At 38.3% G+C, this 23,050-nt stretch overlaps 1 protein-coding gene and 1 non-coding gene across 2 annotated transcripts; one reads left to right on the forward strand and one right to left on the reverse strand.

Annotated features, from left to right (window-relative positions):
- Positions 1–17,898: 17,898 nt before the first annotated feature.
- On the reverse strand, positions 17,899–18,822 carry LOC104227930 (uncharacterized). The gene has a single exon (XM_009780310.1). It carries the CDS (start codon positions 18,820–18,822, stop codon positions 17,899–17,901), a length of 924 nt encoding a protein of 307 aa, XP_009778612.1.
- Positions 18,823–19,350: 528 nt separating this feature from the next.
- Positions 19,351–19,455, forward strand: LOC138869838 (small nucleolar RNA R71). Its single transcript, XR_011400089.1, has one exon. It is a non-coding gene; the product is annotated as a small nucleolar RNA R71 (small nucleolar RNA).
- Positions 19,456–23,050: the final 3,595 nt, after the last annotated feature.

Raw genomic sequence — 23,050 nt, forward strand, 5'->3', positions numbered from 1 at the left:
GCCTGATCACCTCTCCTCAATACTCCTTAGGTCTCCCTCTACCTCTCCTCGTGCCCACCACAGCCAGTCGTTCACACCTCCTCACCGGTGCCTCAGTGCTCCTCCTCTGAATGTGCCCGAATCATCTGAGTCTTGCTTCCCGCATCTTGTCCTCCATTCTTAATCTTATCCATCCTTGTATGCCCGCACATCCACTTCAACATCCTCATCTCTGCTACTTTCATCTTCTGGATGTGTGAGTTCTTAACCGGCCAACACTCGGTCTCATACAACATGGCAGGCCTAACCACTGCTCTATGAAACTTACCTTTTAGTAACGTTGACACTTTTTGTCACACAGGACTCCCGACGCTAACCTCCACTTCATCCACCCCACCCCTATACGGTGTGTGACATCCTCGTCGATCTCCCCGCTCCCCTGAATAACTGACTCAAGGTACTTGAAACTACTCCTCGTAGGAATGCCTTGAGAGTCAAGCCTCACTTCCACTCCAGCTTCCGTCGGCTCGGCCCCAAATTTGCACTCGAGGTATTCCGTCTTCGTCCTGCTCAACCTGAAGCCTTTAGACTCAAGGGCCTGTCTCCAAACCTCTAGCCTCTCTAGATTCTTCTTGCAAAAATTGATCTGCCTTTTGTTCTTTTCCCTCTTCCTTTAATTTCTTGAACCAAGTTCTGCACTAGTTTGGCACACGTGGTGTTTATACCAAATCACTTAAACTAGTTTGGTACTATGTTTAAGTGTATGGTACTTCCTTAAGAACTCTGTTACATTTTTCTTACTACAACAGCAGTTTTTCTTTATGCAAGCATATCCACAAATCCTGAAATCACAAATGTAAAAAGGAATGAAACAAGTTCATACATTGACCAAAAAAACTGTAGAATATCTTTTATCACATAGGTCAATTGACACCTCTAAAATATTTCTGAATTGAATGGCGCCTAACTAGTTCTTACTAATGATAAGTGATTCTGATACTGTTTGTGCTTTTTTGACGCAATCATCATCTAAACCACCAAGGCAATTGAGTAGAAAGGTTTTCAGAAAGTTGACAATATGTAGTAGCACTTATTTCCACATAAGAAACTGATAGCCTTTACCAGATGGACACTTTGAAATGCAGAATCAGACAATTTCTTTTTCTCTCCACCCACACGGCTTCCTCACACGGTGCTGCTTCTGCTTCTCTCTCTGTCTCTCTTCTTGAATCATAACATCACACCATTGCATCATTTCTCTCATTCCATCCTTCATTTTCTTTAACCTCAAGGCATTAGGAGATTCTCCATTGTTATTAAAAGCGTCACTTAATTCTTGAACATTATTTGGTGACAAGCTAGCTGTTCTTGCCAGTGCACATTGAGCAGGTGATTTTCTTTTATAAGAAGCAGAGCCGCCTGCGGGATCAGAGGAACTCTGTGGAGGAAATTGAGGTGGCATTAACGGCGGCTTAGCCGGCGATGGAGAAGGTGACGGAGTTCCTGAATTTTGGAATAACTGGATTTCGATAAAGCAGTAGTCAAAGGAGAATTAGATTCTTGTTACTCTCTTTGATATTTGTTGGATATTTCTGATTAAGAAAAGCAATAAACAGTAAAAGGGAATTAAAAGAAAAGATAGATGTACTATCCAAAATCTATCTAGTCGTGATCGCACCTAACACAACTCGCAAGTTAAGTCAAATAATATAAATTACAACTAAATTGAGAAATCAACAATGTATATAATAGAAACTATAACCCAATATAATACAATTACCCCAAGAACCGGTGGCACAAGTAGCCACTATAATTTGGAAGAATAAATACAATAATTGTTTGAAGTTTACATAGACAGAACTTATATCTTAAGCTACCATGAATAAAAAGCAACTCGAATCTGGAACGCGGGTACGTCTTCAATGCACAACTTCGTCTTCCACAACTACATCACTTCAAGATCTGCACACAAGATGCAGAAATGTAGCATGAGTACACCCGACCCCATGTACTCAGTAAGTATCTTAACTAACCTCGGTGAAATAGTGACGAGAATTTTAGTTAAAAGATACCTACTTATATTTGTACCTGTGCAGATAATAAGCAGAAGAGCAAATACGAGAAAAGATACACACATAATCACGTAATGAATGAATCATGAATACAAATGATAAAGGGCCCCACAATATCATCACTTCTCAGTCTCACAACACGATAAACTCACATAAAACAAAGTCATGAATAACCATAATACATCTTTTTCTCCATTGCGGCACACAATCCGATTATATATATATATATATATATATATATTGCAGCGTGCAATCCGATCCCCTATATATATTAGTCATTGTTGCGACGTGCAACCCGATTCACAATATCAACAATATCATATGAAACCACAACAACAACCAAACACGGGAAAAGTTCACAACGTAACACTAAGAAAACAAATATACAGTATCCGACTAGGTAATACAACTCAAAAAGATAGAATGAGCAGTCCAATATCAAAAACTAATCCACCATATATGACGACAAGGCTTCCACAAGGTATATCATACAACCAATCCACAAGTCACCCAATCCGGTTAAGCAATTGAGAGTAATAATACATGAAACGAGCAAAGATGTTTATCAAGTAAGAACATGGATCAAATGAAGGCATTCAATATATGAAAGCATGTAGCAGGTAGAAGCACGTAGCAAGTAAAAACATTTAATCAGTGAAGGCGTATGGTAAGTAGAGCGTTTAGTAAATAGAAACATATAGCAGGTTAAAACATGTAGTGAGTGAAAACATGTAGCAAGTTAAGGCATATGGTAAGAAGAACATATAGTAAGTGGAGACATATAGTAAGTTTAAACATGTAGTGAGTGAAAACATGTAGCAAGTTAAGGCATTTAACAAATAAATCACGTGACAATTTGAGGCATATAACAGGTATGGGCTAATAACAAATGTGAATTCGAAGAGGACATATAACAGAAGTAATTCAAGTGAAAATGCAAGTGCAACAGTAACAGACAAGGTAAAGACATAGCTATACAGTAGGGACCAAAGAGAAAATATAGTGATAACTACATAAGGAACCCAAATGGAAGGTATCCTACGAAAGAGCAAACACTAATAGAAACCAAAGTAAAGGACATGTAAGTGCTTAATGAATGAGTAATCATAACAAAAATCCAACTTCCTTTCTTTTTGCACGGTAATAACCAACAAACCAATCTCATTTCAAACCGCATGAAAATATTCATCGTGCCAGCATCATATCAACCGCACGGAAATAATCATCATGCCAAACATAGCCCTAATCCCCAATCCTTACATATATTACGGATAAAGAATATCAGGTAGCAAGACAATAACATGTATAAATGGGTGTTCATGATACTACGATCAATTAAGAAAGTAAACAGTCTGAAAACAATACATTAAATTATTTTTACGATGTTACATGTTCTAACATGATTTATAACATAGTTAATTGAGTTTATTAGTCATGGATAAGGTTGTACTGTGGGCCGGTCTGGGCCCGGGACCGGCCTAGGACCGCGGGCCAAACGAGCCTAATGGGTCGGTTCAAGTAGGCCTGGGCTTAAGTGGTGCAAAAGACCGCGGCAGACCGGTTCAACACAAATAGCCCATGAGCCCGGGACCGTTAAACTCGGGACCGGCAGGCGGGCCTGGGCCGGTTCAATCGGGCCCAACGGCTATTTTTTTTTTTTTAAAAATTCTTTTTTTCAAAAATGCCCAACGGCTAGATTTTGAAATCTGACCGTTGGGCTTCAAAATTGGTCCGTTATGCACTTTAAAAAATAGCTATTTGGCCTCCAAACTTTGCTTTAACCCCAAACTTTTTATAATTACATTTTTTTCCAATTCTCAACTATAAATACCTGCCCATTCTTTCATTTTTACTCACAAATTCATCAATATCTCTCTAATTTTCTTCTATAATTGCTTACTTTATTATTGCAATTTCGTGAAAAATTGTGAAGTTGGTGAATTGAAGTATTCAAGTCTTCAACGATATTCAATTTTCAAGAAGTTGTTCGTCAATTCGGTAAACTCGTTCCAACTCTTAAGTTTTAATATTATAGTTTTGTTAGTTTTATTTAGTATAATTATAATTAATATGACATTTTCTTTGAAATTTTTTTTGGTGGTAAAGGTAAGGGAAAATCTAAAATTGGGGAATCTAGTAGCCAAGCTACTACTCTTCCCCCGGCTCCCCAACCCAGACCTGTTACCCGTCCTCCTCCACCTGTTATTCTTGATAGTGATAACCCTTATTTTTAATTTTTCGATAGTCAATTTTGCCATGATGTTGCACCGGGTCAACAATTAAATGAAGAAGTTATGAATGCTCTTTATCCTAATGAAACTATCTTTGAAAATGATGAGGAAAATGATGATTTAGATGAAACGCAACCGGATTTAGATGATACACCTACTAGTCCTGTTAATAACCCAAATGATGCCCCGCCTGACCCTCCTGTAGTAACCCCTACTTTTAATAGACAACCTGCTAAACGGCCTGAAACATCTCTTGTTTGGCACTTTTTTACTCAACTAAGAGAACAAAATAAGGCTAAGTGTAAAACTTGTGGGTCTCAACTAGTTCATAAATTTACTGGAGACCGTAGCGGCACGGGTAGTTTGACTAGACACATATTGAAGCACCCTAGAGATAAAGCTAGATTTTTACGAATGAAAGCTGCGCAAGAGGGGACAAGTGTAGATAGTATGGTTAACCCTAGTACAAGTTCAAATCTAGTTCAACCGGGAATTAACACTGTTACCAGTGACATTTTATATTATGATCCAAATAAAGATCGTGAAGAATTGGCAAAAATGGTTACTGTTATGTGCTTACCCTATAGTTTTCCTTCTAACCCTCATTTTGTGCATTATATTAGAAGAGTTTTTAATCCTACTTATAAAGGATGGCCTCGCGCAACCGTAAAGAGCGATATTTATAAATATAAACATGAATATGAACAATATTTGCGCTATTTATTTACTCATATAGATTGTCGCATTGCTATTACTACTGATATTGGTAGAAGTGGTAATGACTGTGATTATCTAACTATTACAAGTCATTGGATAGATGAGGAGTGGATAATGCAAAAGCGCATTATTGCTTATAGAATAATAAATTCACGCCACATAGGTAAGTTTATTGCGAATACAGTTGCAAATATTTGTAGATATTTTTGCATTAGAGATAAAATTATGTCGGTTTCAATGGATAATGCTTCTAGTAATACTAACGCTATAGGGTTGCTTACAACTACACTAAATCCTGCATTTAGTAATATTTTTCATGTTAGATGTATTTGTCATATTTACCATTTAATCATCGGTGCTGGTATGAAAGTTTTAAATGTAGAAATTGAAAAGGTTAAAATGGCTCTTAATTGGCTTTTTTATTCAAACCGTAGAAGTAGACTTAGAGACTATTTTAAAAATTGTGATGAATTTGTCCTTAGAGAAAGAAAGGTTCCTAAACCTTGTCCGACTAGATGGAATTACATGTATGAAAGTTTAGTTGTTGCATATGAATATAGGAACCCAATAAGCGCAACGTATAATGCTCGTGTAGGTGATGGTGATGATGATGATGATGAGCACCTTACAAATCAAGATTGGAGTAATGTTAAAATGCTTGTAGACTTTTTAGAACAATTTCATATTGCTACAAATGAATTATCTGGCCAATATTATCCTACTATTTCTAACTATTTAGTTTATATTGCAGCACTTGTAGATTTATTTACTCAATTTTCAGAGGGTGGAGTAATTTATCAAGAAACTATTAATTCTATGAAAGCTAAGTTTAAAAAATATTTTTTACCTATCCCCCTTATTTTTGGTGTTGCTGCATTGTTAAATCCTACAATGAAATTAGGAGGTCCTCACTTTTGGTATTCAAAAATTTATAACACTTTATCACTTTCAACTGAGGAATTTGCTACACTTGGAGATGCAAAAGCCTCAATTAAAATAAATGCTCAAACAATTTATAATGCTTATCAACTTGCCTTAGATCAAGCTAGACCAAATGTTCCAACTCCTACTTCGTCTAGTTCGCAAGCATCTAAAAGAACTGCGGGCCTAAAAGCCCTTAGTTCTTGGACGGAGTTCAGGGGTTCTCAAGGTGATAATTTTGGTGATAGTTCACAACTAAATGAGCTTCAAGTTTATTTGTCGCAGGGACTTGAATTAGAGAATCCTGACGGCTCCTTCGATGTTTTGGAAATGTGGAAGGACAAAGAAAAACACTACCTGGTTCTTTCAAAGATGGCTCGAGATATTTTAAGTGTTCAAGCTTTAACAGTGGCATCGGAGAGCGCATTCAGTCAAGCGAGACTTCAAATCGGTGATCATAGAACTTCTATGAGGGAGAGCTTGGAAAAATTAGTACTCTTCAGAGATTGGATCCGCTCGGAAAGAAGCAATTTTGGACTTGCAGAATCACAACCGGACATAGATGAAACTTATAAAGAAATGCTAGCGGAACTTGCGCAGGATGCTCCTTTGCCCGGAAGCGGTGATGAACAAGCTTCTTTTCCACCACCACCAACGGAAATTCCTCCGGACCTTGAAGGATTTATGAGATTTGTTAGAGATAATACATAGACTAACATGTAACTTGTATTTTGGCACATCTTCCCTAGTTTTTTTTTTCCTTTTAATGGTGGTATTAGTACCTTGTTGTGCTCATTCCATTGGGGGGAGGAAGACTAAGAAAGATATTGTCATTCTTTGTTAATGTCGTAATAGTAAAATATATAAGACATTCCCTTGAATATTTCTTTGCAATTTATTTTGTGTTTAAATTTGATATATATATATATATATTATATATCTAATACATATAAACTATATATATATATATATATATATATATATATATATATATATATATATATATATATATATATATATATATATATATATATATATATATATATATATATAATACATATATATCGCGGGCTCGGCCCATTTAGCCCGGGACCATGTGGGCTTTGGACCACCGTGGGCCGGTTCCACACATTGGGACCGTTTGGCCCGGGACCGCCTCAGCCCAACCCGCTTCAAGCCCAGGACCGTTTAGGCCCGTTTGGCCCGGACCACAATACAACCCTAGTCATGGAATTAAATAAAGTATAAGTCAAAGAATCACCTGATTCATCAAAGCACAAAGAAAGCATATAATTTCCCCTTTTCGAGCATAGGAAATCCTGGAACATGCATATACACTCATCGCCTCGTATATGTATCACTCCCGCATGTAGCAAACAATATCATTTAGTAGGAAAAATTCTCTCAACAAATCTAGGAAAGACACTTACCTTAAACAAGCCAAATTGATACACTAGAAGCGTCATCCCACACAAGTCGACCACCAAACGGCTCGAAACTAGCCAAAAGCAACTCAAAATCATCAAATAATGCCATAGGAAGCAAACCCAAACGATAAAGATCGAATCTTTAATCAAATACTCAAAGTCAACTCGGGCCCGCACCCAAAAATCCAACCAAACTCACAAATTCCGACAATCCATTCGAATACGAGTCCAACCATACTAATTTCCCTCAAATACGACTCCAAATCAATGTTCATATCTCAAATATTCAATTTAGAAAGATTTTGACAAACCTCTCCCCCCTTCCAATTTCTCTTTTATATTCATCAAATTAAAGTTCAAAATCGAAGATGGAATCGTGTAATATAATCAAAACTGAGTCAAAATACTTACCCCAATCCACGTGGTGAAAATCCTCTTAAAACCGCCCAAATCCGAGCTTCATAACTCAAAATGTAATAAAATGACCAAAACCTTTAAAATAGAGTACTTTATAATCACTGAACAGGGATACCTTTCGCGAACGCGGAATAAACCTCGCGTTTGCGATGAACAAATTACTCTGCCACAAAATAATGCTACGTGTTCGCAAAATAACCCTCGCAAACGCGAAGAGCACAACTACCAGACAATCGCGAATGCGGAGACACCAGCATGAACGCGAAGAGGAATCCATCATGACCTGCCCAGCTCAACACTACGCGAATGCGAAGGAGATAACCACTAACACTTCGCAAACACGAAGACAGGGACGCGAATGCAAAGAAGAAATGAAGCACCAGAAATCAGCAGAAACCAGAAGAACTAACATGGTCCAAAATGGGCCGAAACCCATTCGAAACCTACCTGAGCTCCTCGAGACCCCACCTCAATATATTAACAAGTCCCTAAATATAATACGGATCTACTCAAGTCCTTAAGTCACGCATAACAATATTAAAATTACGAATCGCACCCCAAATCAAATCAATGAACTATTGAACTTTTAACTTCCAAATCGCGTGCTGAACCATCTCAAATCAACTCGAAATGTCCTCGAATTTTAACACAAGTTCCAAATGACATAACAAACATATTTCAACTTTCGGAACAATAATCCGAAACCAATAACATCGAAGTCAACTCCCGGTCAAACTTATGAACTTCCCAAACCTTCAAATTGCTAATTTTTGCCAATTAGAGCCAAAACCTTCTAGAAACATCCAAATATAAATTGGGGCATACGTTCAAATCCAAAACCACAATCCAGATCCACTAGAACAATAAAAACTCCGATCTGATGTCAAATATGCAAAAGTTAATTTGGTTAACTCTTTCAACTTCAAGCTTCTCTAGTGGGAATCATCCGTCTAAATCAATCCCGAACCACTTGAAAACTGAAGCCGGCGATACAATAAGTATAATAAACTATACAAAGATACTCATAACCTCAAACTGCCAGATTGAATGCAAATATTCAAAATGACTGGTCGGGTCGTTACATTCTCCCCCACTTAAACATACGTTCGTCTTAGAACGTGACAAGAGTCATTCCAAGGCTATCAAATCACTGCATGAACTCACCATACACATATCCATGAGTGATTCCACATCACTCTAATCCATATAAGCCTAACGAAATAACCTAATTGAAGATCATTAATTCAACCTCAATCTAAAAATCTTAGAATCTCGTTTCCAACAACCGGAATCCATTATAAGTTCTTATCCTTGTATGTACACATTGTATCAATCACAACAAGATGCATCAAGTCGTCAATACACTGCTAAGATAAATGACATGATGTGACACATAACCCATATACTCACACCAATAACTTCTGACACAATAGCTGCTCATCTCCAAATCCGATACTGATAATATGCTTCAGATCAAATAAAATCTTGTTACGGACCTTCACAATGCTACCAATGATAAAAGAAACATGTAAAAACTTGTAACTACTCATGAAATAAATCAGTCAAGAAGCTCTCTCGTCCGACAAGGACAATTGACAAATTCTGAGCGAAAATATGGTATCATTATTCCAAACATTTCTTATCCCAATACGATAGTGCAAATCTCAGGTCCAAAAACCTCATCTCATCCAATTCAAGCAGCCTAGCCGACAAGTTACACCAAAAATTACATAGGTCCTCACACAACACGGTCTGTACACCAAACAAGCAATAACTTAAATATATCCAAATATGGAAAGAAAGCAAGGTACGAGGACTATCCAACAAGTACAACTTATATAACAACCAAAACATAATTTCATGAGCTCATCCCACAAGGAAAAATAAAACACGAAATAAACACAAGGAAGGATATCCCACATAGCTCCATTATAGCACGCAACCCGATCCAAAATATATCAATCCACATAGAGATACCCTTCGAGCCATGGTGCTCATGCTCACTAAACACATGTGCATCAACATCAAACACAATAGAGTGCACAAATATAATTGTGGAAAGGTGAATAGATATAACACAATATTAAGAGGAGGCTAGCACAGATAGGGTGAAATAAGCGAATCAACATCACGAGGGTCATCTCGCCCACATCACCATAAGGCCTAAACAGGATTACAACATGCATGCGAATAATCATGCAACCTCATAACCCATTATAAAATAAGAGAGAAACATATAACATAAACCAGGGCATAAATAACATCTATTTTGTTCGATGATATACCCATGGTAGCAATTACGTAAGAATAAGAAAACCCGATCTGATATAGAATACACATTCTCATTAGGCTTACAAATATCTCCCAAACCAATTCCGATCATTCCCAAACAGGTATACAACCTTCCAAAAGTCTATAGCAACCTACCCATTACATATACCATTTGCTAACCAATTCCTTACATATCCTTACAGTCCTAACCAAGGAATAGTCCGCCAGCAAGAACATCTCGTCTCTAAACCTCGAGAATAAAGAAATCTTCATACCCGATCCCAACTCCACTGCTCAAATGGCTAGAATTTTTTTAATATAAAATGATGAAGGCAAATACAAAGAATACATATGGTGAAAAAGAAATTTATCGTGATTTTATACCTCCCATCTAAATTTCTTGGAAAGAAACTTTCAAGTTCTTAGATCCATGGGAGCAGAAGATAACATTAGTGCAACCTATTCACGAAAGTCTGAAATCTCACCAATGACTTTCATGATAGCTACAAAAAATATGTGTGAGGGAAAAAGTAAAGCTCTAACTAAAACGAAACAAAATGGAGGAACATCGGCATGTACTTACGTTTAAAGTTTCATTTCTTAGGGAAAGACATAATCTCCTCCCCTACCAACTCATGAGTTAAAACGACCACATACCAGTTGCACCATCATCTGTCATGTTCATCCTCAAGACTGACAACTACTCTCTTACTTCTTGCAGCAAGAACAAATATACTAGCACGAAAGAGTTTGGGCGAATAAAGGTGAAGAAGTGATGGTTGGCTAGAAACTCGTGTTTTAGCCTTAACTTGCACTCTAATTACTGCATTTTACTTGTGTTTGAGCTTAACTACTAGTAAATTACACTTATTACGTATTTTATGCCTTGCAGCAAGTGATTCCGAGTTTAAAAATAATTTTGAGCTAAATAAAATAATTGGAGATTTGAAGTATTAGTAAAAGCCCAAGAAATTAAATCGGGATCGCGTTCGAGGGTCGAGGACTAAGTCTGGATATCAAAAAGTAGAAGAAAAAAGTTACTTTAAGAATAAAGCACTACTGAGCCACATGGGGCGTCGCTAGGCACGCGCGGCTGTGCAATTGGGATAAGTCTGTCAAAAAACTTGTCTCTGTAAATCCCTACTGGCGCGCTGCATAGTGCAACCTGGGGGAGGCGTGCCAGTGCATTTTTCCTAGAGTATTATCCTAGTTCGTCTTGGAAAGGGTAGGTTTGTACGCGCCTACTTCTACACGATATAAATATACTAATAACACGTTTTTAAGGGACTTCTGACCTACGAAAGATTTAAGAAGCAACTAAGGCAAGAAGACATAATTTTCTCACTTGGTATCCTTCATGTTTTCTCATTTGTGTACAGGATACATGTCTAACCTCTTTGGTGTATGACTCGATCTTCTTTAAAGGAAGTGATACCTTATGAACCAGAGTAGGAGAAACACCTACGACAACTAAGAAAAAAAAGAGGATTCACCAAAAATTTCTTGGGGCAACCTTCAACTCAAGAACACATGGCAAAGAATAATGATGATAGATTAGACTTAGCTGCAAGAGAGGCAGCACAATATAGAGAACAAGCTGCACGGGTAGCGGTTGAAACAACCCTTAGAGTTGCTGATGAGACTGTCAAAAAGGATGGGGGTCGAAGATTCAATCTAAATTGACCCCTGGTTGAAGACCAGTTTGGAAATACAGCTCCAAGCATGAGAGATCATTAGTTGACTATGCCAAACTAGTCTATAATCAGGGACTGTCAAGTTCCAGACCTCCACCCATAGCAGCAAACAATTTCGAGTTGAATCAAGGCTTGCTTCAAATCATCCAGAACAATTGTTCCTTTAGAGGGAAGGTGAATGAAGATCCGAACATTCACTTGATGGACTTTGAGTAAATCATGAATGCCTTTCAATATAATAGAGTGTCCAAAGACACTATCTACTTAAATGCATTCCCCTTTTCTACTGAAGGATGACGTGAAGCACTGGCTTCAAAGCTTACCAATTGGATCGATCAGGATATGGGAAGATATGACGAAAACGTTTCTTGACAATACTTATCAGCTACAAAAACAGGAAAATTTAGAAGAGAAATCCACAACTTCTGCCAATAGGACACTAAAACATTTTTTGAAGCTTGGGAAAGATTCAAGGAGATAGTGAGAAGGTGTCAGCATAATGGAATCAAATTGTGGATGCAACTCCAGGACTTTTGGGATGGACTAACACCCTCCTCGGGATGAACTCTGAGTACTGCATGTGGAGGTCCATTAATGAAGAAAACTTCGGAGGAGGGTGTCTCAATCCTTGATGAACTATCTAAGGATGCTAACCAGCGGCTTGCTGAGAGTAATGACAAAAAAAATATGTTAGGGTTCACCATGTAGACTCTAACATATCAGTGCAAACCCAAATAGACACCATAGCCAAAGGGATAAGAAAGGTGACCTTAGCGAAGATACAGAGTGAGCCACAAGCAGCATGTGACTTTTATAGAATGGGACACCCTACACATGAGTGTTGAGCTTTAGTTAAGGAAGTTAACATTGTGTGAAAGTATAATAGAGAAAACTACCAAGGTGGGAGTAGCTACAATGCTATAAGACAAATACATCCAGGGTTTTCTTGGAGTTCACCTAGTGGGAGTTTGAACTCGTGGCAGCAAAATAATCCTAGACCCTAGGGTCAAGGACCACCATGTTTTCAAAACCAGCCGAGGCAGCAGTACCAGCAATACGAGCCACAACAGTCAAATCAATACCTTATGGAAGATCTCATGAAGGCTTTTATCAACAAATCAGATGAGAAATTTGAGCCTCAGGGTGCAGCCATCTGGGAATAGAGCACAACCATCCAGAATTTAGAAAGACAGATAGGACATATTGCAAACTTGTCATCTGAGAGGGCTCCTAGGACTATACCCTCTAACACCGAAAAAGAACCCAAAGGAAACAATCAAAGTTGTATCTCTGAGAAGTGGCAAAACATTGGTTAACCCAGTTGTGAAAGATAGACCTGAGGTGGTGAACAAGCAGACTGAGACAATGGAAGAGAACAAGAGTGAAGATAGAAATGCCAGAGTAGTGGGATACAAAAAGAGGTTGAGGAAAGCAGACACATGCCTGCTTTGCTATTCCCTCAAATGATGAAGCGAGAAAAATTAGACAAGTGCTTTGGGAGGCTCTTGGATATGCTCAAGCAATTGTATGTGAACATCCCCTTTATAGAGGTTCTCACTCAGATGCCTGCATATGCTAAATTCTTGAAGAAAATCTTGTCGAGTAAGAGGAAATTAGAGGAGATACAAGTGGTCAAGTTGAATGTCCACTGCAGTGCCATATTACAAAATAAAATTCCTCAAAAGTGTATGGACCTAGGAAGCTTCACCATACCATGCTCGCGAGGAGTGAGAAATTTGACAAAGCCATTTGTGATTCTGGTGCTTCTATAAATATAATGCCTTTTTCTATGTTCATAAAACTTGAAGGTGAGCTTGGAGTGATCAAATCTATACAGTGTCCTTACAACCAGCTGACCTGACCACCATCTTACCTGAGGGAATTATCAAGGATATTCTAGCACGGGTGGACAAGTTTGTGTTCCTCGTAGACTTTATTGTGGTGGACATAGAGGTGAACAAGGATGTGCCTCTAATTCTAGGGAGGCCTTTTATGTACAGGCAAAGCAATTCTTGATATCTACGAGGGAAAACTTATGCTCAGAGTGGGTAACAAGAATGTAATATTCCGGATAAAAAGAATGATAAAATATCCCAGGGAGGAGGCATCTGCATACTCGTGTTTCAAGCTTGATGTTGTTGGGTAGTTAGCTGAAAAATATAAGTTTGACAAGCTTGTGAGGGATACTCTAGAGAGGTGTATTACTCAGTCCAACACAGTGGATGATGAAGATCCTAAAATAAACAAAGAGGCTAAAGCTCTTGAGACTAATGATCAAGTGGTTGACGAGGAGAAACGAAAGAAAGGAGGTTTCTAAGCCTAGTGTGGAATTGAAAGTCCTCATTACTCACTTAAAATATGCTTTTCTTGAAACTAACAATTTTCCTGTGATTATTTTTGCTTACTTGACAGGTACACAGGAACACAAGCTGGTGGAGTGTTGCTCCCAAATGCACACACAAGTATACGTGGTCGACAAGTAATATAATGATAAGTTGAGTGTCGAACCCACAGAGACTTGTGTAAACTACTCACTAAATTGCTAAAATTATTATTCAATCCAGCTAAAATCAACATCCAATAATATGATTATGTTATACTACGATTCTAAACAATAACTAAATTATCAAGTAACGAGTTGATTGTTGTGTATTTAGTAAAGACAAATATTCCAGGGATGTGATCGATTTATCATTCATATTGTGTTCTAATTAACTCTCCCTTTCATATAATTCACTCATGGTTGCTAATTAATCGATAAATGCTCTCATAGCCTTCTCCTGAAGTACTACTCACCTATTCTCAATAGATTAACGCCTATATTCCTATAAAATCAATCTATTAAGAACGCATTAAGATCACGATATTTAATTAAGCACGGTGACTAGGTATATTCCTATCCTAACCACAAATCCGCTCCCCCTAAGGGTTACGATCATGCTCTCTTCAATTCTTCTCTAATCTAAACACGGCTTTCCCAAGCATAACATAGATAGTAAATAGAACCTAACTGCTGGCCAGACAATTAAGCAATTAAACACAAAATTGAAGAAACAACCATATATTGGTGAATTTTAATCAAGGTTAAGTTAATGTCAAACAACAATATTCATGGCTAAATCACAACCCCAGAGCAATGGGTGTTTAGCCACTCATGATGTAATCAAACAATTGCATAAGTTTGATTAATTGAAAAATACTAAAAAAGATGAATAATTCCGAGATATTCTTGCTCCTCAATGTTTCTTGCGTGTATTTTTGCTCCAAAGTGCGTCCCTCCCTCCAAAATTAGGCTTAGTCTTCCTTTTATACGTGTTGGATAAGTCTAGGGTCGAATAAACCGTGTCCCGGGCGAAATAGGACACAATTCGCGTCACCGGCGCCCAGCCTGGTGCTAGGCGCCTTCCATAGCGCCCCCAAATTTGTGCATAATGTTTTTAGCGCCACAGGTGGCGCCAGGCGCTGCTTGTGGCGCCCAACTGGCTTCCTTTTCCGATTTTGTTTGTTTTAGCTTCAAATCTTGCACGTTTTGCCCCTACTTGCTCCCAAATCATTCCTACAAGTAAAAACACTTCAAATTAATATAATTCATAGTTTGACATTCCAAATTCACGAAACAAGATTAAAATATAAGGCGATATACATAAAAATATATATACTTTAAGCTAAACATCAACACCCCACACTTAGACTCTTGCTCGTCCTCGAGCAATGGGACAATCTAATAAACCCCCAACTACGTGCAAAGTTCAATCCTAGAGGAGCACCTTAACTTTTAACCACACATTATACCCTTTGACTACAATCAATACCGGCACACAAGCATGAACATACAAAATTTCACATTCTTCCCGTTTAAGCATACCCAAGTAGAATATTTCAATTCAATAAATTCCAACAACCTATTCGTCACCACCCAATCTCAACAATCGACTTGCAACCACTAAGCACCCTCAATTCATGCACTTACCCAACAAGAAAGTTTACAACATTACCAATCATTCATGAGATCATGTGCCCTCACCAACAAACAAAAGAGTGAGTATTGACTAGTCCATACATTCAAATATACTTTTGAATATAGATTAAGGACATCACACAATCGAACAAAATTCACTCCCTCTCACAAAGAATTCATATGCATCCCTTGGTCGTACCATAAGCTTGCCCTTAGTGTATATCTCTACTATTTTAAGCTAGCCAAATCTAGGATCAATTAGGACTTTTAGGTTGTAATGTAGGCTAAGGGATGGGTAGGATACATTTAGGAATAGTGGCTAATCCTCCTACGCACTTTAATACACTACATTTACAATTCAAGCACATATTCTCCTCAACCAAATCACTTGCCATATACAACATAGCCCTCTTTTCAATTAAGCACTTCTATATTTTCACTAGCACAAATCAATAAGAATTGGAGGTGTTTATTTTTCTACATACTTTCACTATCATTTTTCTTTTCTTTCAGTTTTTCTTTTCCTTTTCTCATCTTTTTTTTTTCTTTTCTTCACACACTCCATACATTAAGGTTCATTGGCTAGTGTCTTTTGATTTCAACTTTAGTGCACCAACGGGCCCTTCCATGGTTCCACTCAAAAGCTACTCCCCAATCTCTAACCTTACTTCTTTTAGCGACTAAGTGCCTTAGGAGGTGAAGGTTCAATCAATATCAAATTAAGAACAAAATGGGGTATGACTTGTAATGTGAGTGCCAAAAGAAAGGTCTATAGGCTCAAAGGGCTAGCAACGAAATTTTTTATTTTTATGTGACAAGCACACCCATGATCAAGCAAGAAAATGCCTACGTCATCTCCTAGATTAGCACAACTTACAATTTCGCTTCAATTAACACACGGGGCAAGTTCTAGACTACACAAGATAACAAAAAAAATCACAAATCCTCACACACACGTTGCACATAACTCAATCAAGACGGTTCTGTTCAACTCTCAAGTCAAGCAAGCACACATAATTGAGGAATTTAAGTAATATTGCACTATGTGGCATACGAGTCAAACAACTGAAAAAAGGGCATCACAAAATAGGCTATTTACTTTACTTAGGCTTCACAATTCAAACCAAATACACGGGAAAACAGAATGTATGTCATATCCTAATGTGCCAGCATCAACCATGTCAATGAATATCTCAGAGCGACTCAGTTTCTTCCTAAACTACTCCAAAAAATAAAAATAAAGTACCCGGTTTGAGCTACACCCTTGGAAAAGAACCGTCGCCCAAAGAAAAACCAAGGGATACTACCTAACTATCCTAAAAAAAGAAAAAAACTTTTTGGTGTTTTTAATCGGACTTTATCCCTCAAGAACATTGTCCAAAAGATCCATCGTCGGGAAAAATCTGAACTTTTTCTATTTTTTTTTTCGATTTTCATTTTTATTTTTTATAACCTAGACTATGTCTACTATGAGTTCTAAAAGAAAAACTAAATATAAAAATAGTTTTATACAATTACGCTTCAGAAAGTAGTTTTCCCACCCCACACTTATATTATGCATAGTCCTCGATGCATGATCATAGAGAAAAATATTAAAACAAGGGTGATAAATACTTCCTGAGGCCCTCTTAGGCCTAGCTAGGACATGATCCTCAATATTAAGGGTCGGGACGACTCCACACTTAAACTCAAACATGCTCCTCAGCTTCAACTTTGGGTACTCAGACTTCCCCTACTCTGCAAAATAAAAGCAACACAAAAACTTGACACTAAAAAAATGATCAATACATAAAAGATACATAGGTTGGGTTGCCTCCCAACAAGCGCCTTATTTATAGTCGTGGCACGACTCTACTACTCTGCTCAGGCTGGGCGCTTTCTCTTCTTCTTTCTCCCATGAAGTCTAGCCTTTTTGCACGCTCTCGGAAGGTCTCCTCTTTCATCTCTGGCTCTTTTCTCAATCATCTTTACACGCTCAGCTGGAAACACCACCTCCTCTAACTCAGTTGTCCCATCTGGAAAACTATAATTCACATGCTGACTCTGCTCTATTCCCTTCAATTCGACCACAGTAATCATGCACAAGTCCTCATAATGCTTAGGGAGCATAAGTGCCTTGTACACATTAAAAGTGACCTCCTCATTGTCAACTCTCATTTTTAACTTCCCTTCCCTCATATCAATAATTGCTCCACCAGTAGCTAAGAATGGTCACCCCAAAATAATGGGCACTTCATCATCTGCCTCGTAATCAAGAACAATAAAATCAGCAGGAAGAATAAACTTTCCCACTCGAACTAAAACATCCTTAATAATTCCTTCTGGCATGACTAGTGACCTATCTGCTAACTGTAAAGTGATTGTAGTAGGTCTAAGCACCCCCAATCCGAGTTGCTTGAACAAAGAGGATGACATCAAATTTATACTAGCCCCTAAATCACACAGGGCTCTACCAACTTCTTGTTTTCCAAGAGACAAAGGAATTGTGAAACTCCCAGGATCCTTCAACTTAGGAAGAAGTTTACTCTGAACTCTGGCACTGCACTCTTCAGTAAGTGCAACTGTTTCGAACTCTGCATGTCTTCGTTTGTTTGTCACAATATCTCTGAGATACCTTGCATACTTAGGCACTTCCTGTAAAATTTCCACCAAAGGCAAATTCACAATCACTTGGCTCAAAATATCTAGGAATTTCTTGTACTTAGCATCATCTTTTTGCTTCTGCAGTCTTTGTGGAAACGGAGGTGGTGGCCTAGTCTCAATTACTGGCTCGGGTCCTTTATCATCTTTCTCATTCCCCTCAAATGGCTTGGGAACTAATTCTCCCTCGGTATGAGCTATATTCTTCTTTTTCTTTGGAACTTCTTCCAATGCTCTTCCATTTCTCAAGGTAACCGCTTTGACTTGATCTTTAGGATTGGGCTCAGTATCACTAGGAAAAGCCCCTACTGGTCTGGTATTTTGGGCTATGGCAAGTTGGCCCACGTGGTGCTCCAAATTTCTCAGTGATGTGGCTTGAGCCTGCTGATCAGTCATTATTTTCTGATTGAAAGTTTGTTGATCTGCTATTAATTTCTGATTGAAAGTTTGTTGATCTGCTATTAATTTCTGATTGAGGGCTTGCTGGTCGGCCATCAATTTCTTCATCATCTCCTCAAGGCTAGCTTGTTGTTCAGCCTGAGGTGGTCTGGATTATTGTTAAGGTGCTTGAGGCCGGTATTGATTCTGATTGCCTTGATTTCCACCCCAAGAGAAGTTTGGGTGATTACCCACAAAATATACAGATTCTGGATTTTCTGGGCATAGATTGCTCATGTGACCCTCTTCACATACTTCACAAAATATTTGAACTTGTTGCACAGGCTTGGCTTGTTGCTTGTTAATGATCATGGTCATCTGATTGACTTGGTTGGTCAGCGTAAAGACCTGTGCTGATAATGCTGAGACAACATCTAATTCAAGAACCCTTGGTGATTTTTGTACCATGTTCCTACCCATATCTCCTTGCCAATCCGGATTACTTTTGGAGAATTTGTTCAATAACGCATAAATTTCATCGAAGCTTTTCTCCAATACTTGACCTCCAGCTGTAGCATCGACTACAATTTTTGTTTGGGGATGGAGCCCTTCTATGAAAGTGTGAACTAACACTTCATTCGTCTGATTGTGATGATGACAGTCTCTGAGTAGCCCCTTGAACCTTTCCCAAGCTGAGTATAAAGATTCTCCTACTTTCTGTTTGAAGGCAACTATCTCACTTCTGATCTTTGCAGTTTTTCCTGAAGGGAAGAACCTTGCTAGAAATTTTCTTGCCAAATCATTCCATGATGTAATGGAATTAGCTGGTTCTACCTTTATCCATCGCTTAGCTTCGCCCAATAGAGAGAATGGAAAAAGTGTGAGCCTCACATAATCTGGAGTGACCCTGTTAGTGATATAAGTATCACCAATCTCCAAGAAGTTCAGAATATGCTGCTGTGGATCCTCGTGTGGAAGACCCATAAACTGCCCGTTTGCATGAAGTAGCTGGATCATGCTCTGTTTCAGCTCAAAGTGCCCAGTGATTCTAGGCTTCACTATGCTGGAGGTAACATTAGCAATACTGGGCATTGCTACCTCCTGAACAGCCATATGTTGCTCCTATGCCATGTTCACAGGAAATTGAATGAGTGCTTGAATATTGTTTGTATCCCTTGCTTCCCTCAACCTCATGTGAAATGTTTTCTCAGGTTCTCAGGTCAAAGCCATTTAGTTTGTCCTAGCTTCTGACCCTACACATTCAATCAAAGTTTCTGAGATTAGAGCAACAATCAAGTAACGTTAGACTAGACGAAATAAACAATTAAAGCAAAAACTATAAAGTAGTTTATATTCAATTCCCCGACAACGGCGTCAAAAACTTGTTGCTCCCAAACGCACACGCAAGTATATGTGGTCGACAAGTAATATAATGATAAGTTGAGGGTCGAACCCACAGAGACTTGTGTAAACTACTTACTAAATTGCTAAAATTGTTATTCAATCCAGCTAAAATCAACATCCAATAATATGATTATATTATACTACGATTCTAAACAATAACTAAATTATCAAGTAACGAGTTGATTGTTGTGTATTCAGTAAAGACATATATTCCAGGGTTGCGATTTATTCACCATTCATGTTGTGTTCTAATTAACTCTTCCTTTCATATAATTCACTCATGGTTGCTAATTAATCGATAAATGCACTCATAGCCTTCTCCCGAAGTACTACTCACCTATTCTCACTAGACTAACGCCTATATTCCTATGAAATCAATCTATTAAGAATGCATTAAGATCACGATATTTAATTAAGCATGGTGACTAGGTATATTTCTATCCTAACCACAAATTCGCTCCCCCTAAGGGTTAAGATCATGCTCTCTTCAATTCTTCTCTAATCTAAACACGACTTTCCCAAGCATAGCATAGATAGTAAATAGAACCTAACTGTTGGCAAGACAATTAAGCAATCAAACACAGAATTGAAGAAACAACCATATATTGGTGAATTATAATCAAGGTTAAGTTAATGTCAAACAACAATATTCATGGCTAAATCACAACCCCAGAACAATGGGTGTTTAGCCATTCATGATGTAATCAAACAATTGCATAAGTTTGATTAATTAAAAAATACTAGAAAAGATGAAGAATTCCGAGATGTTCTCGCTCCTCAATGTTTTTTGCATGTATTGTTCCTCCAAAGTGCATCTCTCGCTCCAAAATTCGGCTTAATATTCCTTTTATACGTGTTGGATAAGTCTAGGGTCGAATAAACCGTGTCCCGGGCGAAATAGGACACAATTCGCGTCACCGGTGCCCAGCCCGGTGCCAGGCGCCCTCCATAGTGCCCCCATATTTGTGCATACTATTTTCAGCATCATAGGTGGCGCCAGGCACTGCCTGTGGTGCCCAACTGGCTTCCTTTTCCGATTTTGTTTGTTTTAGCTTCAAATCTTGCACGTTTTTGCCCCCACTTGCTCCCGAATCATTCCTACAAGTAAAAAAACTTCAAATTAATATAATTCATAGCATTTAACATCCCAAATTCACGAAACAAGATTAAAATATGAGGCGATATACATAAAAATATATATACTTTAAGCTAAACATCATGGAGCTACTGAGAAAGTACAAGAAGGCCATTGGCTGGACCATAGTTGATATTCAAGGAATCAGTCCAGCCATATGCATGAACAAAATTCTACTGGAAGAAAATAACAAGCCAATGATGCGGCCCTAACGCAAGCTGAATAAAAATCTGGAGGTGGTAGTGCGCAAGGAGATTATCAAGGTTCTAGATGCGAGAGTGATTTTCTATCTCTGATAGCTTATTGATTAGTCCAGTGCAAGTAGTACCAATAAGGGGGCATACCAGTGGTGAAGAATGAAAAATATGAATTGATCCCAACAAGAACAGTCACTGGGTGGAAAATGTTCATTTATAATAGAAGGTTGAATAATACAACAAAGAAAGATCACTTCCCGCTTTTCTTCGTTGATCAGATGCTCGAGAAAGTGGTTGGACATGGTTGTTATTATTTTTTGGATGGGTACTCAGGCTACAATCAGATACCCATTTCCCCAGAAGATGTTGAGAAGATTATGTTCACTTGCCCGTCAGATATTTTTTCTTACAAGAGGATGCCATTTGGGTTGTGTAATGCACCGACCAATTTCTAGAGGTGCATGATGACTATATTCTCCGATCTAAGGGAAGTGTGTATAGGTATTCAAGGATGATTTCACTCTATCTGGTGACAATTTTAATGACAGTTTGAAAATTTTGGAGCTTGTGCTTGAATGTTGTGAATCCATTCACCTGGTTCTTAATTGGGAGAAGTGCCATTTTATGGTAAAGAGGGAATTGTTCTAGGCCACAAAGTGACTGCACATGGTATTGAAGTTGACAGAGCAAGGGTTGATGTAATTGCAAGACTTCCTCCACTGACTTATGTGAAGATAATAAGGAGTTTATTGGGACATGTTGGGTTGTATAGAAAGTTTATCAAAAACTTTTCCAGCATTACAAAATTGTTGACTGCATTGCTAGCGAAGGATGTCAAGTTTGTGTTTACTGTGGAGTGCCTAAGGACATTTGTATTGATAAAGGAAAAACTTGTTAGTGCTCCTATTATGTTGACACCTGATTGGAGCCAGCCATTTAAAATAATGTGTTATGCTAGTGATATAGCTGTGGGGATAGTTCTAGGGCAAAGAAAAGATAAGATGTTTAGGCCCATCAACTATGCAAGTAAGACGTTAAATGATGCTCAAGTTAACTATGCCACTATTGAGAAAGAGTTCTTTGCTATGATCTTTGCTTTTGAAAAGTTTAGATCTTATCTTGTGGGGAGTAAAGTGATTGTGCACATTGTCACTCAGCCTTGAAATATTTGCTGAGTAATAAGGAGTCCAAGCCGCGTCTGATGCGGTGGGTGTTGTTGCTCAAGAGTTTGACTTAGAGATCAAGGATAGGAAGGGCACAGAAAATCAAGTTGCAGATCATCTATCTTGACTTGAGAGACCTTCGGTTGAGATAGTGGAAATAAAAGGAGAGTTCCTTATGAGCATATTTTCTCTGTTGTTGTAGTCCTTGAAAGACCGCCCTGGTATGCTGATGTAGCCAGCCTTTTGGCTAGTGGATTCTTGCGTGTGACCTCTCTTGTGATCAAAGAAAGAAGCTTCAAGGTGAGGTAAAAAAGTTATTTTTGGAATGACCCTTTCTTGGTTAAACAATGTGCATATGGTGTGCTTCGAAGATGTGTACCTAAATGAGAGATGGCAAGCATTATGTCTCATTATCATGATGGAGACCCTGGAGGACCCTATGGTGG

This window comes from Nicotiana sylvestris, chromosome 5 (genome assembly GCF_000393655.2).
Source record: "Nicotiana sylvestris chromosome 5, ASM39365v2, whole genome shotgun sequence".
Taxonomy (NCBI): domain Eukaryota; kingdom Viridiplantae; phylum Streptophyta; class Magnoliopsida; order Solanales; family Solanaceae; genus Nicotiana; species Nicotiana sylvestris.